General features: G+C 39.6%; 1 protein-coding gene across 1 annotated transcript in view; it reads left to right on the top strand.

Annotated features, from left to right (window-relative positions):
- Positions 1-17,360, top strand: part of ARHGEF26 (Rho guanine nucleotide exchange factor (GEF) 26) — a 111,943-nt gene that overhangs the window by 60,464 nt on the left and 34,119 nt on the right. Inside the window, exons 7-10 of the mRNA XM_004682333.2 lie at positions 4,150-4,302; positions 7,631-7,760; positions 10,813-10,887; positions 16,806-16,895. Of these exons, the coding sequence (XP_004682390.1) occupies positions 4,150-4,302; positions 7,631-7,760; positions 10,813-10,887; positions 16,806-16,895 (448 nt within the window). The remainder of the gene's footprint in view (positions 1-4,149; positions 4,303-7,630; positions 7,761-10,812; positions 10,888-16,805; positions 16,896-17,360) is intronic.

The following is a 17,360-nucleotide window of genomic DNA, read 5'->3' as shown; positions in this document are numbered from 1 at the left end:
TAGTCAGGAGGCAGTGTTTCTAGGAAACTGGTCTGGTTAATTAGCAGCTTCCCAAAATCCGAAATTGAGATTTGAATCTTGAGATTTGAATCTTGGTAGAAGGAAAGAAAATTTGTGTAGCAAGATTGGCTGTAAATATGATGATCTCCGAAATTCTACAAAAAGGAAATAATGAAAGTATTGGGTTAAAGCACAGCACTATGAAGTTAGACGCAGACACCTCACAAGATCGATCCCTGGCTGGGGGGTGACCCACATGGTGCGGCAGACCTCTCCTTGGCCTGCCCACTGCTCCCTTCAGCAGTGTACTTCCTCGATCTGCCTATTCTTGGCCCACTCTGCCTCTGGTGAATACAGACCCTGTACCTCTGGCCTGTACCCCAGTTCTGTATGCACAAATAAATCTTTAAAAAAAATCTCTAATACTGAAATATGTTAACATTAAAAATCTGTTCAATAAATAAGCCAAATTACTTCAAAATGCCAAGTTCCATCCAGAAAGGCAGAATACTTTTACTTTTGCTTCATATTTGATTTAGAGCGCCAGTATTCTTGGTTATTAAGATAATACATATATCAGTAATCGTTTCTTGGTCTTTTCATAGCTCAGAAATATGCAAATTTGCCAAAATAACCAGTAGAAGATTTAACATGAAAACTTGAAATTATATCTTAATTGTGCTAATGTCAACATAAAAGTTGGATGACTTGGTTTATGTTATATCAAAGTAAGTAGGATAAACAGATATTTCATTAGTACTTTGTTTTTAATCTTGTATTTTGGCAAACCTTTTACAGTGATAAATTTTTGTTTTCTTTGGGAAAAGCCAAGTTACTGTTGTTTTTGGTTATATAGGAGCATTCTTGGAGACTAACAGCTAAAGACAAGGAACTATAAGATGTTTGCCTCTGAGATCGTTATGCCTTAGATTTGCATGATAACAACTTTATGAATGTGTTTTTTTTTAACTTTTCTTGAAACATTAAAAAAAAACATGGAGTTAAAATCAATAACAAATATTTTGCATTATTAAGAAAACCAGCTAAAAATGAACCAGTCCAGACTGCCTTAACAATGTGTATTTTCAGCTATCTGTGTGACATCTCCTAAGCAAAATAAAGCTACTTTCTTCTTGCTTCTCCTCCAACCCTGAGTTCATGAATGGTTCAGTGACCCACCTTGATGGCCAGTTAGAAACCTTGTTTAGCAGCCCAGTATCTCCCTTGCCTTTCCCATCTCATAAGTTTCTTTATTTTGCTAACTTCCCTTTAAACGCGTTACCCTAATCTGTATCTTCTGTTTTCCCCTGCCCAGGAACACTCTCTTTTGCCCAGATTAGCCATCTCACTGACCTGCTTGCCATAGCTCTCGCAACCTGGTTGTATTTCATCTCTCCTGTGTCCCAGTTTTCAGTCTGATGGGTCGACTTACTGGTTTCAGCGCCTCCAGTGGGATTTCCTTGCTCATGCTTCCCTGCCCACATGGCCTGCCCTTCTGCTCCCAGTCTCACCACAGATGACCCAACTCCCACCTTCCCTCATCTGGGCTTACTGAACTGTCAGTCACCTGGCCTCTGTGTGCCTCACTTACAGATCTTGTATTGTAATGAATTGTCTCCATAATTTCCTTGGGCCAATGCTGTGTCTTGATCAGTTTTCATAATTCAATAATCTTTCCATGGTATATAACTTAGTTTATTCTCTGTGGTTCTTGTACTGCACTATCATTTTTTGACATTAACTAGTGTTGAAATTCAAATTCTACCTCTAAATATAGACCCTGACTCTTTGAAAACAATCAGTCACCTACTTGTCTGTAAATGTTTATCTTTTTTTAAAGATTGATTTATTTATGCATATAAGAACTGGAGGCCAGAGGTGCAGGGGATTCATCGGAGAGAGTGGGAGCAGAACAGGCAGATCTACTGAAATACACTGCTGAAGGGAGCAGTGGGCAGGTTAAGAGAGGTCTGCCGCACCATGTGTGTCACCTGGCCAGGGATGGAACTCCTGCTGCAGTGCTGTGGACAGCTTCATAGTGCTGTGTTTTAACCTGTTATACCACCAAGGAGTAAATGTTTATTGAAACAGTATTGGCAGTGGCCAAAAGTTAGAAACAATCTAAGTGTCCATCAGAGATGAATGGCAAACAAAATATAAATATCTGTACAATGAAATATTACTCACCAATAAAAAAGAATACAATTCTGATATAGGCTTATATAGATTCTGGGAGAATCTAAAAATCCTTATACTATGTGAAATAAACCAGGTAAAAACGACAAATAGTATATGCTTCTACTTATTTGAAATATCCAAAGTAAGAAAATTCATAGTGAGAGAAAGTAAATTAAAGGTTTTCAGAGAGAACTGGTAAATGGGAAGGACTAGCATTTATATTTGGGAAGATAAAAATATTTTGAAAATTGGCCCTCCCTGGTGGCCAGTGGGTTAAAGCACTGCACTAAGAAGCTTAAGCCACTTCCGCATGAGTTCGATCCCCGCCTGCCCCGGAGGTGACCACATGGCATGGCAGACCTCTCCTGACCCGCCTGCTGCTCCCCTCAGCAGTGTACTTCGTCGATCTGCCTGTTCTGCTCCCCACTCTGTCCCTGGTGAATCCTCTCACCCTTCGCATCTCTGGCCTATACCCCAGTTCTGTATGAATAAATAAGTAAATATTTTTAAAAAATATTTTGGAAATCATGGTGAGGGTTAAAAAAATTTTGGAAATCCCGGTGAGGGTTGTACCACATTGTGAATGCAATTGATGCCACTAGATTGTGAACTTAAAATGGCGAATTGTGTGTAATGGATACTTTTACCACCACAAAAATATATGTAGTTCATGCATTTAAAAAGAAAGAAATACTTCCGCCAATACCCATATACACATGTGTTCCCACCTCTAGTTCCATGTGAGCGTGCTGTCTCTCCCTCATCTGTTTGCCTTTCTTGCCTTGAAAGCTCACATTTCTTGGAGGCAGGAATCAGTGTATAGAAAAAAATATTCTTCAAGAAGCATGACTTTTGTTCATGTGGGAGTTTGGGGTTAGCTGTTTTTGAAACTATTAGGAAAAGGTTTGATTTATTTGGGTATTAACAGACCTGGTCCTTATTCAGTAATAGGAAGCCATTGATTCAGTTTTGGAATATTGGGTATTTTCCTGCCTACTATCTAAGAATTTTCCATTTTAATGACATCATTGGAAGGAAAGCTGAATAATTTAGTAAATCTGTTTCAAATACCAGATTTTGGCATTTTGTTGCAATGAGATGCAATCTGGATTTACCAGGTGAAATGGAGGCTGTTCACATGCCCGGTTGCAATATTTAGCACTCACTTGTACTAAGATACTGTTTATCATTTATCTAAAATTTAGTTTTATCTCAGTTATACTGAGCAAGTGAACATTTAACAGTTGTACTGAGCAAGTGAACATTTAACCTGGCAACCTTAAATTGCAATGTACATCTTTAAATATCTTGTATTATTGTATAGAATTAATTTTATTTAGACTTTTAAAAAAGGCTTATTGATTTATGCATACAAGAACTGGGGTACAGACCAAAGAGAGGATTCACCAGAGATAGAGTAGGGAACAGAACAGGAGGATTGATGGAAATACACTGCTGAGGGGAGCAGTGGGCGAGGCAGGAGAGGTCTGCTGCGCCATGTGGGTCAGCTCCCTGGCCGGAAATGGAACTCACACTACAGTGGCTACAGCTACCTTCATGGTACTGCATTTTAACCCACTGCACCACCAGGGAGGGCCTTTACTCAGACTTGAAAGTACTGTTTTGGGTATTTTTCTTATGTATTCTTCATACAGTAAAATATGTAAGCATGAACTGTACGCTCTTTCCACTTCCTAGAGAGTTCTTGAAAAATATGGGAACGCTATATACTTTAAAATGCACCTAAAAATATAGGCAGCCTCTGGATTATCAGTATCACAACAATTGCAGTAATAGGTATTAATATGATGGATTTAAGTTTAGATAAATTTTATAATTTTAAAAAATCTTTTTAGTTGGTCTCTTGTACTGTTGATCGCTTCAAACCTTGCATAGTGGCAGTACATCAGGACAGTTTTGCCTTTTAAAATAGACGGGAGAAAGTCTAAATGCTTTTCTTTATCTTTTCAGATTCTTTACAGAGTTGGAAGCAAGGCATCAGAATAATATCTTCATAGATGACATAAGTGATATTGTGGAAAAACATACAGCATCCACGTTTGACCCATATGTGAAGTACTGCACAAATGAAGTCTACCAACAGCGAACACTGCAAAAATTGTTGTAAGTGTTGTTGAATGTTACAGTTTTCATTACTCAGCCTCACTTTGATGAAGCCACTTTGAAATTAATTCATCACTTAAGTCACTTGTAGAAATGTTTCCTGTTGCACATTTCCCAGGGAGAAATGTTTAAGAGGATCACTTTGAAAATGAAGGTGTTTTAGGAGAAATCTAATCTGTGGAGGATTTTCCCTCTAAAGTGATTATGAAATTATGGCTTATTGTCATTTTTCTTTTTTGTCTTTAATTTCTGCCAGTTACCTGGGTGATCATCATTCTAAAAGCCCCAGTTTTCTAAACTGCTAATTGGCTATTAAGTGTTCGCCTGAGGCAAGGAGAAAGCACCTATGTAGAGTAAGTTAGTGCCTAGAATCGAGAATTTTCTCTACTAATCTTTCTCCATTCAAATGATCACTCTACTAAAATGTTTACAGAAATTGCTAATTTACTGCTGCCTGTCCCCATCCCACCTCTTGCAGTTAGGGTTAAGGCAGGCGGTCTGAAGGAAAGCAGTGAAAAGTTTTAGAGACCTGATATTATGCGACACAGAAGCATTCAGCCACATTTCCCTCTACACCTTTTTCCTTTGTCCTGTTTAAGTTACTGAGATGTTTGGTGTGATGTAGATGCCATCTCTATCCTTAAAAAGAAACAGCGATTGGTTGTTCAGTAATATTTGCATTGTTTGATTTCCGTGGACCTGTTTATTTCAGTAGCTCTTTGTTTCACATTGCAGTTGTGCTCTGCTTCAGGTCTTCCTGGCTGTTAACATTCTTTTCCCTCCTGTGACTTGTGTTTATGAGGGGACTTGGGTTTAGGGGGGACTTGGGTAGCCCCTGTGCTATGCGTGTGAGATCCCATGGTGGGCAGTTGCTGTGGTTATCTCCTAGCTGCTTAGGGATGTAGTTAAAACCCCCAACTTATTGAGGAGGATCACACACTCGTGAAACGTTTTTTAAAAAGGTTTTATTTATTTATGCATACAGAACAGGCCGTGCAGGTTACCTCAGGGCTGGGGATCAAACTTGCACTGAGGCAACTGTGGCTCGCTTGTAGTGCTGCTCTTTAACACACTGTGCCACCAAGGGAGGGCCTCACTCATGAGGCCAGAGTAGAAAATCCGCAGCTGCCTATCCTAGCAAGTTTCTAGTTCAAAGCAGGATTTGTTAACACTACACCAGGTGGGGCTGATTAGTCTTTGTTAGGTGATAGTCCAGTCAATGCAGCTTGGTAACAGCATCCCTGGCCCAACCCACTACATGCTGACAGCCATCCCACACCCCGGTTGTGAAAATCCAAAAGATCTCCAGATATGGCCGCATGTGTCCTGTGAGGCAAAAATCACACTCCTCGTGGCCCTCCCTGGTGGCGCAGCTGGTTAAAGCACAGCACTAAGAAACTAAGGCCACTTCAGCATGAGTTTGATCCCTGCCCCGGAGATGACCCACATGACACGGCAGACCTCTCCTGACCCGTCTGCTGCTGCCCTCAGCAGTGTACTTCGTCAGTCAGCCTGTTCTGCTCCCCACTCTGTCTCTGGTGAATCCTCCTACTGCCCCTTCACCTCAACTTGTACCCCAGTTCTATATGCATGAATAAATAAATAAATCTTTAAAAAAAAATCATGCTCCTCACTTCATGTGATACTCCTGCTACAGCTGGAAGCTACTGGGCTCAAGGTTGCTGTATAATAGTTAGAAAATGCAATTTGCATGTTTGCAAATAAAACCTTGAATTAGAACTGAATTCATTTGCTTTTCAGCTCTTAATAAATGTGAATAAGTACAGCTGTACATTGTGTAGATCTTAAAAAATGATAACATTTCTTGTGTATCCACATGAAAATTAGTGGTCGTGTTTTCAAGGAATTTTGCTGGTGATGTGAGTTTATTTTTAGCCAATTTTGACTTTTCCTTTGAAACATTGAAATGTACAATGCCCAGGGTCCATGCCAGACCATTTAATCAGATTCTTTTGAGGGTGGGACCTTGGGACCTCATTGGTTTCAATTTGCAACTGGTTCAGAGTTTTTTTTTTTAAGATTTATTTATTTGTGCACACAGAACTGGGGCACAGGCCAGAGATGCAGGGGCAGTGAGAGGATTCATCAGAGACAGAGTGGGGAGCAGAACAAGCAGATCTACAAAGTACATTGCTGAGGGGAGCAGAGGGTGGGTCAGGAGAGGTCTGCCATGCCATGTGGGTCACCTCCGGATTGGGCGGGGTTCGAACTCATGGTGAAGTGGTTTTAGCTTCTTAGTGATGTGCTTTAACCCTCTGCACCACCAGGGAGGGCCTAATGTTTCTTTTAACTTCCTAAAACACTTCTAAGGATTCTAAGAAAAGGAGTTTAGAATGCCTCAGTTGGAGAGCTGAAAGCATCTCTTTTTAATTTCTTAATTTGCTACCCTGAGTATTGCCTAATTTATTTTTAGCAGTTTTGAACCAAATCATCTAACATGCAGAATATATTAAAACACATAAAGCTAATCATTGCTATTACCTTGGTTTCTTGGGTTTCCCCCTGCCCCCTCATGGGGTTATAGTATCTGGTCCCTTCTTTTACTACTCAAAATCACAGTGAAACTCCTCCCCTTTGGTGAGATGACGTAAGAGGTATGATGGGAGGAGAATGATAGAGGAGGCTTAAGGACTTATGTTGAAAGTCAGTACACCTCAGTTTGACTTCTACCTTTGCCAAATGCTAGGTCTATTAGTGGCACATAGACTTCTCTGAGCCTCCTTTATTGGGATCTCGTCTTGACCTTCCTTAAAGGTCATGGGCACTTCCCCCTGAGTTGTTGCACCTTGCTACAATCCATCAAAGTGTTATGGTAGTATAACATTGTTTGTGTCACTTGTGAGAGGAGGAGAAGTATTCTGGCTGAGGTAGTCCCAGGTTTTGTCTCTGAAAACCTAAGAAGTAACTTCCTGGCAAGTAAACCAGTCGAACTGACTTTTCTTTCTTAGGATGTTGTCTAAGGTTTAAAGCTTATTACTATCATCATTTTCATGGAATGTGCTCATAGATGATCAGATGTGGAATCTAGTTTTCTATAGTAATTTGTAATTGATGCACTCATCTTCTGTAAATTTCTAGTTCATACAATTCTATCTTGTTGCTCATATCATTATCTTAAATGCTTCTTATATTCACCCAGATTATCAAAGGCAGATAAACCATATTATCTGCATATGATAATTTTACGTTTATGTTTTATATTAAAATTCGTTCATAACGTGAATTTATCACAATTTTTTAGAATGTGTTTTTACTTACGTCTTGAGAAGGAAGTATTCTAAAATTCTTCTTTCCTTGTTTTTCCTAGAGCCACGAATCCATCTTTTAAGGAAGTCTTGTCCCGAATCGAGTCCCACGAAGACTGTAGGAACTTACCCATGATTTCTTTTCTCATTCTCCCCATGCAGAGGGTGACCCGCCTTCCCCTGCTGATGGACGTAAGACAAGATCTGGTGGTGCTTTTCTCTGTGAACAGCAATGTTGACAAATCTGATTAAGAACATTATTCTTGTTCCACTGACACTGAGGCATATCCTCCTGCAAAATCTCCGATTAATTAAGAAGGCACTCTTTAGTTGAAAAACCGAATATCTTTGGAAATCACCTTCCCATTAGGAATGTGTGGTTCCTTTGAAGAATATAGATAACCATTGTCCACTCACTCAGCATGTCTTGAAATGGGAAGAACAGTGATTTCTTCAAGTTAAGAGCCTACGTGCCATTTCTCTCTGAGCCATTAGGCCTGTGACTTTGTGCAAGTCATGTCATCTTTTTGGAACTTTCCTCAAGCAGCTACAAAGGTCCCTTCTCTATAAGTTTCCAGGAGGCCTTGGTGCTTCCATTTCCACAGGGAGTGAGACTCATTCGCATCACTTGTCACAGTACATTGCAGGACCATGGATTTGCCCTGTTGTGCACTGTACACAGTGGGTGAGGGAAATCAGTAAGACGTGGCTGGAAGTGAGTAGAGGCCCCCTGAGGTGAATCACAGCCACAGCCAGGTGGGCGGTTTTCAGTGGGCCTGGGGCCGGCACGCTGCAGAGCTCAGGACAGTAGGGGAGCCAGAGAAGAACTGAGGGGGGCTGGACCCAGCACCCATCCAGCTTATGATCCAAGTAGTGTCTTATTCATCCAGTTGATATAGTTTGTCCTCATTTGGTTTTAAAATTAGATCATGGTGTTAATATCAGTTTTTACAAAATTAAGACATAGGCTGAAAACTATAAAAAATATGGAAAAGTTCCAAAATAAAGTTCATTATCTATATCTGATTATAAACTCTAAGAAATATTCTAGAAGAGCATTGAAATTTGGAAATGAACCAAAGCATGTAGTCAGAGTCCCTGTGTGGCTCCACTGCGTGGCTTGGCCAAAGTTCTGGCAGTTTTAGGATTCACAGCCTCCTGGTGCTCACCTCTTTCCCTTAATCCACCCCTTCATACCCTCCCTGGGCCATCACCTGTCACTTAGGGTCCTCTCTCATAAATATTGAGAAAAATGCAGAGATTTTATTTCAAACTTTACTTTTTTCAAGATTTATTTATTTATGCATACAGAGCTGGGGTACAAGCTAGATGTTCAGGGGTGGAGAGAGGGTTCACCAGAGTCAGAGTGGGGAGCAGAACAGGCAGATGTACTGAAGTACACTGCTGAGGGGAGCAGCAGGCGGGTCAGGAGAGGTCTGCCGCGCCATGTGGGTCAGCTCCAGGGCCAGGTATCAAACTACTGAAGCAGCTTCAGCTAGCTTGTAGTGCTGCACTCTAACCTGTTGCGCCACCAGGGGGGACCCCACAAACTTTACTTTTTATAACAAGAAATAAAGTACTGAATATTTGAGGTTCTTTTTCTTTTTTCTGAAAATGCATGCTAAACATGCTTCCTGAAATTCTGCATAGACTGAGTTCTCCCAGTCTTTTATGTTCTTTTTTAAAAAGATTTATTTATTTATATACAAGAGTTGGGGTATAAGCCAGAGGTTCAGGGATAAGAGGACTCACCAGTCACAGAGTAGGGAACAGACAGGCAGATCTACTGACATACACTGTTGAGGGGAGCAGTGGGTGAGACAGGACAGGTCTGCCATACCATGTGGGTCACCTTCCTGACCAGAGATTGAACTCATACCACAATGGCTGCGGATAGCTTCCTAGTGCTGAGACTTAACCCTTGTGCCACCAGGGAGCCCTTATTTATATTCTTATTTCAATTTTGAGAAATTGCTTGCCTAGATTGCACACATAGGACACACACTATTTAACTCCCTTTATTGTGCCATGTCAGAGGTTGATGCTATCATTGCCCAGTGGGCTTGAAACTTCTTTGGGTCAGAAACTTTTTTGAGATTCAGAGTAAAGCTTTAGTCATTCTTCCTAGCAAATTCATTATACAGACATTTGTACATAAAACTTCATTATGCAAAGACTGTGGACACTAGAGTCTCCTCAGGGAACATGTCAGTATTTTCCAAATGTCTCATGCAACTGATTTTTGAAACATGAATACTGTTACTAAAAAACAAAATAGATTCGAATATGTAGTATATGGTATGCATACAACTCACCATATAGTTTAATATTGTTTCATAAAAAGCCTTGTTCATTTATATGAACATGTTCTGGTTGCAGTGTAAATGTATTTCCTACATTGGGTTATTGTCAGAAATATTGAGAACATTAATAAAAACCCACATGTTCCACTGTGCTACATATCACATAAGACAACCTTGAATTGTAGATTTGTAGACCTGGTACTAATCTATGTTTAAGGCACTAGTGGTTTATTAGTTCCTAGCTTCCTTAATGCCTGTTCCCCTAATCTCTTTCCCATGTGGGAGGATTTGGCCACCTCAGCACCTATACATACATGTACTTAAATAACATTTCTCTTCAGTTGCACTTCACTAGGGAATTCAGTTAAATACATCTAGACGCACATTTTTTTAAACAACTGAAATTGTTTTATTGGTTTCCACTTGGTAACATTTCAAAGTTGCCTTGTAAACTCACTTTAAATTACTTAGAATTAATTTTGCCATCACACACACAAAAAAATTTTTGTAGTATAAATACATCAAGAGAAAATCTAGTAGCTTTATTTTCTTGATCATTTACACGTCATGTTGTCATTTAACTCTTGCAATCACCTTGTGATGTAGTTGGAATTATTCCAATTTTACAGATGAGGGAACTGAGTCTTACAGAAACAAGATAGGTGACTTCTCCAAAGCAAATTGCTGTAAAGGACAAATGTAGGATTTGAAACCAGATTCACCCAGCTCTGAAGTCTATCTTCTTCTTTATCCATCCCCTGGATTTACTTGGATTCTCTGTATTTGTAGATATTTCCTAGTTTGGATTTTATTGTCATCCTTGTCCTCACCCATTATACTATGTTCAGCATTAAGTTTGTAATGAGTAAGAACATATGGCTGGTTTTATTTTACTTAGCAAAATAAGTCAATTGATTTTATTCTCCTTTACTTCCTTGCAGACTATCTGTCAAAAAACACCCAAGGACTCTCCAAAGTATGAGGTCTGCAAACGGGCCTTCAAAGAAGTAAGCAAGGTAACTCTCGATAGCTTCTCAGACAATAAACCTTTCTAATACCTCAGAAGAAAACATGTCCGGAAATTACTAGATTCTCAAATCCGTTAGCGTACCGTTAGCATGGTAGCTAAAAAAGAAAGTATATGGGCTGTACTGAGATGCAAATGGTGTTTTTACTTTTCAGACAATCTTGCTTTAGATTGGCCTACAGAGATCTCATTTTCTTTTGGTATCTGAAGAGATGTTTACTTATTCTTTCATTTAGCTGATATTTATTATCAGCTACTCTCATGCATGATGCCAGCCCCTGACAGAGTAGTGATGAATAAGCGAGAAGTATTGACTGCCCTCATGCAATATGCTGCATAAAGCGGAAGGCAGGCATTCAATAAGAATTACAATAAGAATGGTGAATGACATGATAGGGAAAAGTGTGGTGACATGTAAGTTGAAACTTAAAGCAAGACTATCTGAAACCAGGAATTAGGGAAAGGGAGCATCTTATGTATGTTTGGAGACTTAGTTAAGAAAATGTTAGGGGAATTTGAAGAGCTGGAATGTTTTTCCTGTGTCTGTGGGGGAGAGTATTGAGGGACTGTGGGCCTTTTTTAAGATGATGCAGAAGCTACAAATTCATGCTTGAAATTGGATGTATGGGGAAGAGGTGAATTTGGATGCAGTGATGAGACTTTTCTAGTTGACTAGGCTTGGAATGACAGTGGTCTATATTGGGGCTGTAACATAGAAGCCTGGAATGTTGGAGATTGACTGGTTGAGCCTCTGTGGGGACAGTAGTCAAGGAGTCTCGTCTTGGACCTGAGAAGCTAATGAGTTCCATTTTCAATATGTTGAGATTTTTACCAAATATCTGAGTTAGGTGAATAGACAGATGGAGAGACTTGATTTGGAGACACAAATTTAGGAGTCGTCGGCATTTGGATGGTTTTTGAAGGTGGGCGAGTGCCTGAGGGAACCCAGGAAGAGATACAGAAGAGTAGTGAGCCTGAGTTACCGCTGTGAGGAAACTCAGCATACATGGAACATATGCCAAGGGACTAGCTGCGGTAGACTTAGAAAGCAAAACAAAATGTATCAAAGACAGGGGTCTCTTAATAGACGGAAAGTGGCGGAAAAGGTGGTGGAAGGAAGGTGAACCCCCATTGAATGTTACTGAAAGACCCTGAGATGATGACTGAGGCTGTCATTGTATTTATCATCAGGAAGGTTTGTCTTTCCAGTTGTGGGTGTGGAATGTTGAGGAATGAGAGGCAGACATGAATGTGCAGCTGGCCAGGGTAGTTAGCTGTGTCTGTTTCAGCAGCTTGCTGTGAGGAAACAGGGGAGGAGAGTGGCTGGAAGAGAGTGAAGGAGGGCTTGTTATGTCCAAGTTTTAGAAAAACATGGGTACGCTCAATTACTGATAAGGATCTGTAGCTGGGAGAAAGTGGCAGAAGTTAAGGCAGAAGAAGGATGTTTGAACTAGGCTGGGGCATGGGGACATGAGCGCCTCCGAAGATTCCTAACGCCTTGAAGCCCCATACCACTTTGAGTGTGGTGATCTCTTGACCCCTTTACTGTGAAGCACTTTTTTTTTAATCAACTTTAAATTGACTCTGTTTCACTTATTTTTATCCTTGCCATCAATAACTACAAAATCTGGATTTTCACTGAGCTAGTTTTTCTTCCCAGATTGTATTGACTTGCCAGTTAATGACATGACTGCAAATTTTAGGAGAAACACTTCACACCCCCACCTGTGCACCTGCTGTGCTCACCCTCCACCAGCGCTTCAGCACCTAAATCCTAGCATGTTACCTCTAATTTCTCCTCTTCCTTCCCTTTCCCCTCTATTACTAATATATTTTTCACAGCATCTAAAAGTTTTTTTTGCTGTATTTTACCAGTTTGTTCTCTTTGTCTTGTATTCCGCAAATGATTGAAGCCACCCAGTAACTTTCACTTTCTGACTTACTTCATGCCATAGAGCTACCTCATGATCCATCCCATTTGTCCCAAAAGGTACATTCATCTTTTTTAATGAATAGTATTCTACTTCATTAAATTTCTTTGTCCATTCATCTGTCAATGGACATTTTTTATTGAAAGTTTATCTGTGACCTAGTCCAGTTGACTTCAATAATAAAATACTATAGTCAGGGTTGCTCGCTAACAACAGGAATTCATTTCTTGGTTCTGGAGGCTGCGAAGTCCAAGATCAAGGTGCCACTATGGTGGGTGAGCATCCTGTTCTGGGTTGTATATTGTTCACGGTGTCTTCATGTGGCCAAAAGGGTGAGGAACTCTCTGGAACCTCTAATAGAAGGGCCTTCCTCATGACTTTACACACCTCCCAAAGACTCAGCTTCTTAGTACCACCATCTTTGTGGTTAGCATTTCAGCATATGAATTTGCGGGTGGTAACATTCAAACCATAGCAATTTGTCTGTCACTAAAACTCATCTGTTGCTTACTCAGTGGTCTGCAAATCCCACATTGAGAAGCACCAAGTTAAGAAACTTAACACGATCGGTGTGAAGTTACCTAAGGTCCTGCTGGCAGTGGGTTTTTTTCTCCTGGACTCACTACTGTGCTTCCTGCTTGGGCAGAGGGCAGGAAGTGGTGTAGTGGTTAGGGAGGGTCCTTGGGAGAAGCTATTGGAGAAGATGTAGCTTTGGACTTGAAAGAGACTTTGTTATATTACATCTGGTTATTGCTGAGAAGTGGAAAAAAAAAATCTTTTGATTATACTGTGTTCATTTGATTTGACATATGTAGAGTAATTTTAGGGAAGGCTGAAAGAATGCAATGAGTTAGGGAACTGCCTTATGTGGTACTGTAAGTATATAAAAGGTCACTGTGAAGGAATCCTGTTCCCAGGGCTCATTTTCTCTGTACGGCAGCATTTCTTTCTCTTTCTTGAGCATGAGTCTTGAATTTATAAATTATTCCCCTTGTTTCTAGTGTTAAATAGGAACTGAAGTCATTAATACTGTCAGCTTAAGAATTAATCTTTTTTTCCATGGTGATGAAACACTGGTGGGTTTCATAGAAAACCCTTATTATTATAGGAAATAAAAGTATCTTCAGCAGGAAGATTATGTATAGAGACCATTTATGACTCAAAATTAAGATGTAGAATTATACTTGGTTACACTTAGTTACAGTTTACAAAAGCATTGTTGAAAGTAATTGGTAGTTCCTGACAATTATCTTAGTGAAATTTTGTATCTAGATAGTTTCTCATTCTTAGAAAAAAAAAAAAAAAAATTTTTTTTTTTTTTTTTTTTGGTAATTAAAGTACTGATGAAATCTTTTTGCACAATGTGGAGGTTTTAGTGGACTTGCTCATGTGTGTTTTGAAATGACTGACATTACACCCAGTTTGGAACCTTGAAAAGACTTGTTAACCTACTCAAAGAATTCAGAAACAAGAAAGATGTTTCTATTAAGTGAAAAATGGATTTACTTCCTGATTTTCTTTTCACATGCTGGGGTGGAGCTGGAGAGGAAGAATTCCAGGGAATTCAATAGCTGTGTTTAAGAAAGGAGAGCTTGGAGTGGTGATCAAGAATTTGTTATGCCAGTGACAGCTCTCGAGTGGCTCTCTTGTAGTTAGTCCTCCATAGAAGAGTACAACTGCTTCACTGTCAAGCTCATAAAAATTCTACATACATTTGAAGGTAGTTTTAATACAAGCATTTCCGTTTTGTGGGAAAATAGCCTAAAGCTCTTTAATCTTCTTTCATAAGTTCAGCCATTTACAAAGAGAAAGATGTATATCTATTAACACAAAGTGATCGATCTCTAAGCTCTATTGTTAAGTGAGGAACAGTAAGTTGCAGGACAATACAGATTTTGCTGTGACATCTACATAGAAATGTGTTTATATACATAGGTTTGTTATCGGTGTTTAGAAATAGTACCACAATCATACACATCAGAAGTTCAACCGTAGTTACCTTTGGTAAGGAGAAAAGAATGGCAGAGAGGAAGTAATAAGAGGCCTTTTAAATTTAATTTTTCATATTTTGATTGAAATAACATGGCATTATAATACTATGTGAGTTTTGGGTATGAATCATTTTAAAGTCACTATCCATATACACTATATAAACTTCCCCATGAAAAGTTCCATTCTGTCATCACCATGTAATTGACACTATTAAGGAATTTATTTTTTTACTCTAAGTACTATTCTGTAAGAATGCAATTATGTTTAGAAAGCATAGTTTTTACATGACATAGTAAGTGTGTCTTAGAGAAACTGGAGTATTTAAGAGATGGAAAAATAAAATGTATCAGTAATTCCTCAGAGATTATACTGTTGTCATTCTACTGTACATCCTTCCAGAGGGTTCCTACCCAAATATTAGTGAGCATGCAAGTACACACTTAAAAGGATTTACAAGGTACCCAGTTCATTACATTTTCTGAATAATGTTACATTGAACATTGTCTTTGTAAATGATTGTGTCCCAGAATTATTCCTAATGGTAAATTTCTAAGGCCTCCCTGGTGGCTTAGGGGTTTAACCTCAGTGCTACCACTGTTCAGGCCTGAGTTCGATTGCTGGCCAGGGAGGGGTGACCCACATGGTGCAGCAGACCTCTCCTGCCTCGCCCACTGCTCTCCTCAGCAGTATATTTCAGTCAATCTGCCTATTTTGCTTCCCACTCTGTTGCTAGTGAATCCTTCCCACCCACATACACCTCTTGTGTAGAAGAAGAACCGTAGTTCTTCTACACAAAATAATTAAAATGAGTAAAATAAAGACAATTTTCTGAGAGTTAATTGAAACATAAATGGTAGGTTTTTCCCACCCATACACTGTTGCTGTAGATGTGCGAAACATCGTGGAAATAGAAGGAAGGTTCCCACAATATGAAAAGTACATAAACCACATTACCCAGCAATTTTACTCCCTGGTATTTATCCAAAGAGATATATACATTCCTGTGTTTGTCGTAGTGCTATTTACAGTAGCTAAATTATAATAATAATCTGAGTGTCCAAAGACAAGTGAATAAAGAAGACCATTGAAGACAGTGGGATACTGTTCAGCTATAAAGGAAGTGAAATCTTGCCATTTGCAACAACATTGATGGAACTGGAGAGGATTATCTAAATCAAATAAGTTAGAAAGAGAAGGACAAATACTAGATAATTTCATTCATACAAGGAATAGAAAGAAACAAAAGAATGGAACAGACAAGCTAAACCTAGCTAGAAACAAAGTCTAGAAATCTATCTGCAGAATTGAGGTTATTATATATAGAGGGGAAAGGTGGAGTTTGGGGAACAAAGTCATGAGGGAGTCCAGCTGGCAAAGGTAAAGGACTATGGGGGTGTACAGTGGTAACATACATCTCAAGAGGTATAAACCTATACCCTAAATCATATACAGTGTTGTAAGTTAATGTTATTTAAATAAAAAAAAAGTTACAGAAAAAATATCACTTTGTGTGAGGGATACTGGAAGTAGTGGAAGCGACTATTACTGCACCTTTCCTGGCAAGGAATATATTTTTAGTCTACCAGTTTTGCTTTTTGAAATTGGTAGTTTGCCTCTAGCTGCACAGATTTGGAAGTGGGGAGCAAGAAGCAGTTGTCCTGAAGTTGGGAGAGGTTTCTGGGTGAAGGTCAGGAGGAGGGGCAGAAGGAAGGAGCAGAGTTGGGCAGATTGTGGAAGACTTGCTGTGACAGGAACCCAAGGAGGCTGCGTGACCCTGAAAATCTCCAGGACATTTTCCCCTCTGTCTTTGGATCCTTAAGACACCCCTCCCACTGGGTACTCTTAACTGGGTAACTGTGAGTGGCTTGCTTTCAGTACTGAGTCTCTGGAGCTTCTAAAGTGCTAATTATTTCCTGAGAGAGATTTGCATTTGAAAGTGGTTTCTTTCTTTGACCTCTTAACCCTCCTTATTCTGTGTTCCTAGCTGGTTCGACTGTGCAATGAAGGGGCCCGAAAAATGGAAAGGACCGAAATGATGTACACAATTAACTCCCAGCTGGAATTTAAAATAAAGGTATTTTTGTATTACTTTGATATGGATGTATTACTGCTCTTGCTTAAATTTTATGTAAAGATGGTGATTTTCAGAGAAGGACAATAAATTGATTAGAGACAGGCTGGCAGACAGAATAGCAGATGCTCAGGGCAATTCTCCCTTGAATTTATCAGCTAAGTAATTTTTGTGCAGACCTTAAGTTAGGTGTTATCTAACCAGCACTTCCTCTTTCCCCAGGAAGAAAGTGGTAGTTAAAATACGGGAGGTTTAGAGTGCAAAGGAGACTTCTGCAGAGCTCTCAATGTGTCCTGCACAAGTCATATCTCATGCATGGGACAGGGTGTTGACTTAAATACAGACACTCATTTCTAGATTGTGAGTGAGTTGCTCTTTTCAAGTTTGTGTTTCTCTCACTCTTTTTGGAATATGTGCTGTTTGTCACTGCTTGTCTGATTTTATTCAGAAGCAGATGACATGAAGATG

The sequence above is a fragment of the Condylura cristata genome, unplaced genomic scaffold (genome assembly GCF_000260355.1).
Source record: "Condylura cristata isolate star-nosed mole 26May11 unplaced genomic scaffold, ConCri1.0 scaffold00014, whole genome shotgun sequence".
Classification (NCBI taxonomy): Eukaryota; Metazoa; Chordata; class Mammalia; order Eulipotyphla; family Talpidae; genus Condylura; species Condylura cristata.
The sequence above is the reverse complement of the archived record's forward strand: the minus strand, read 5'-3'. Positions and strand labels throughout refer to the sequence as shown.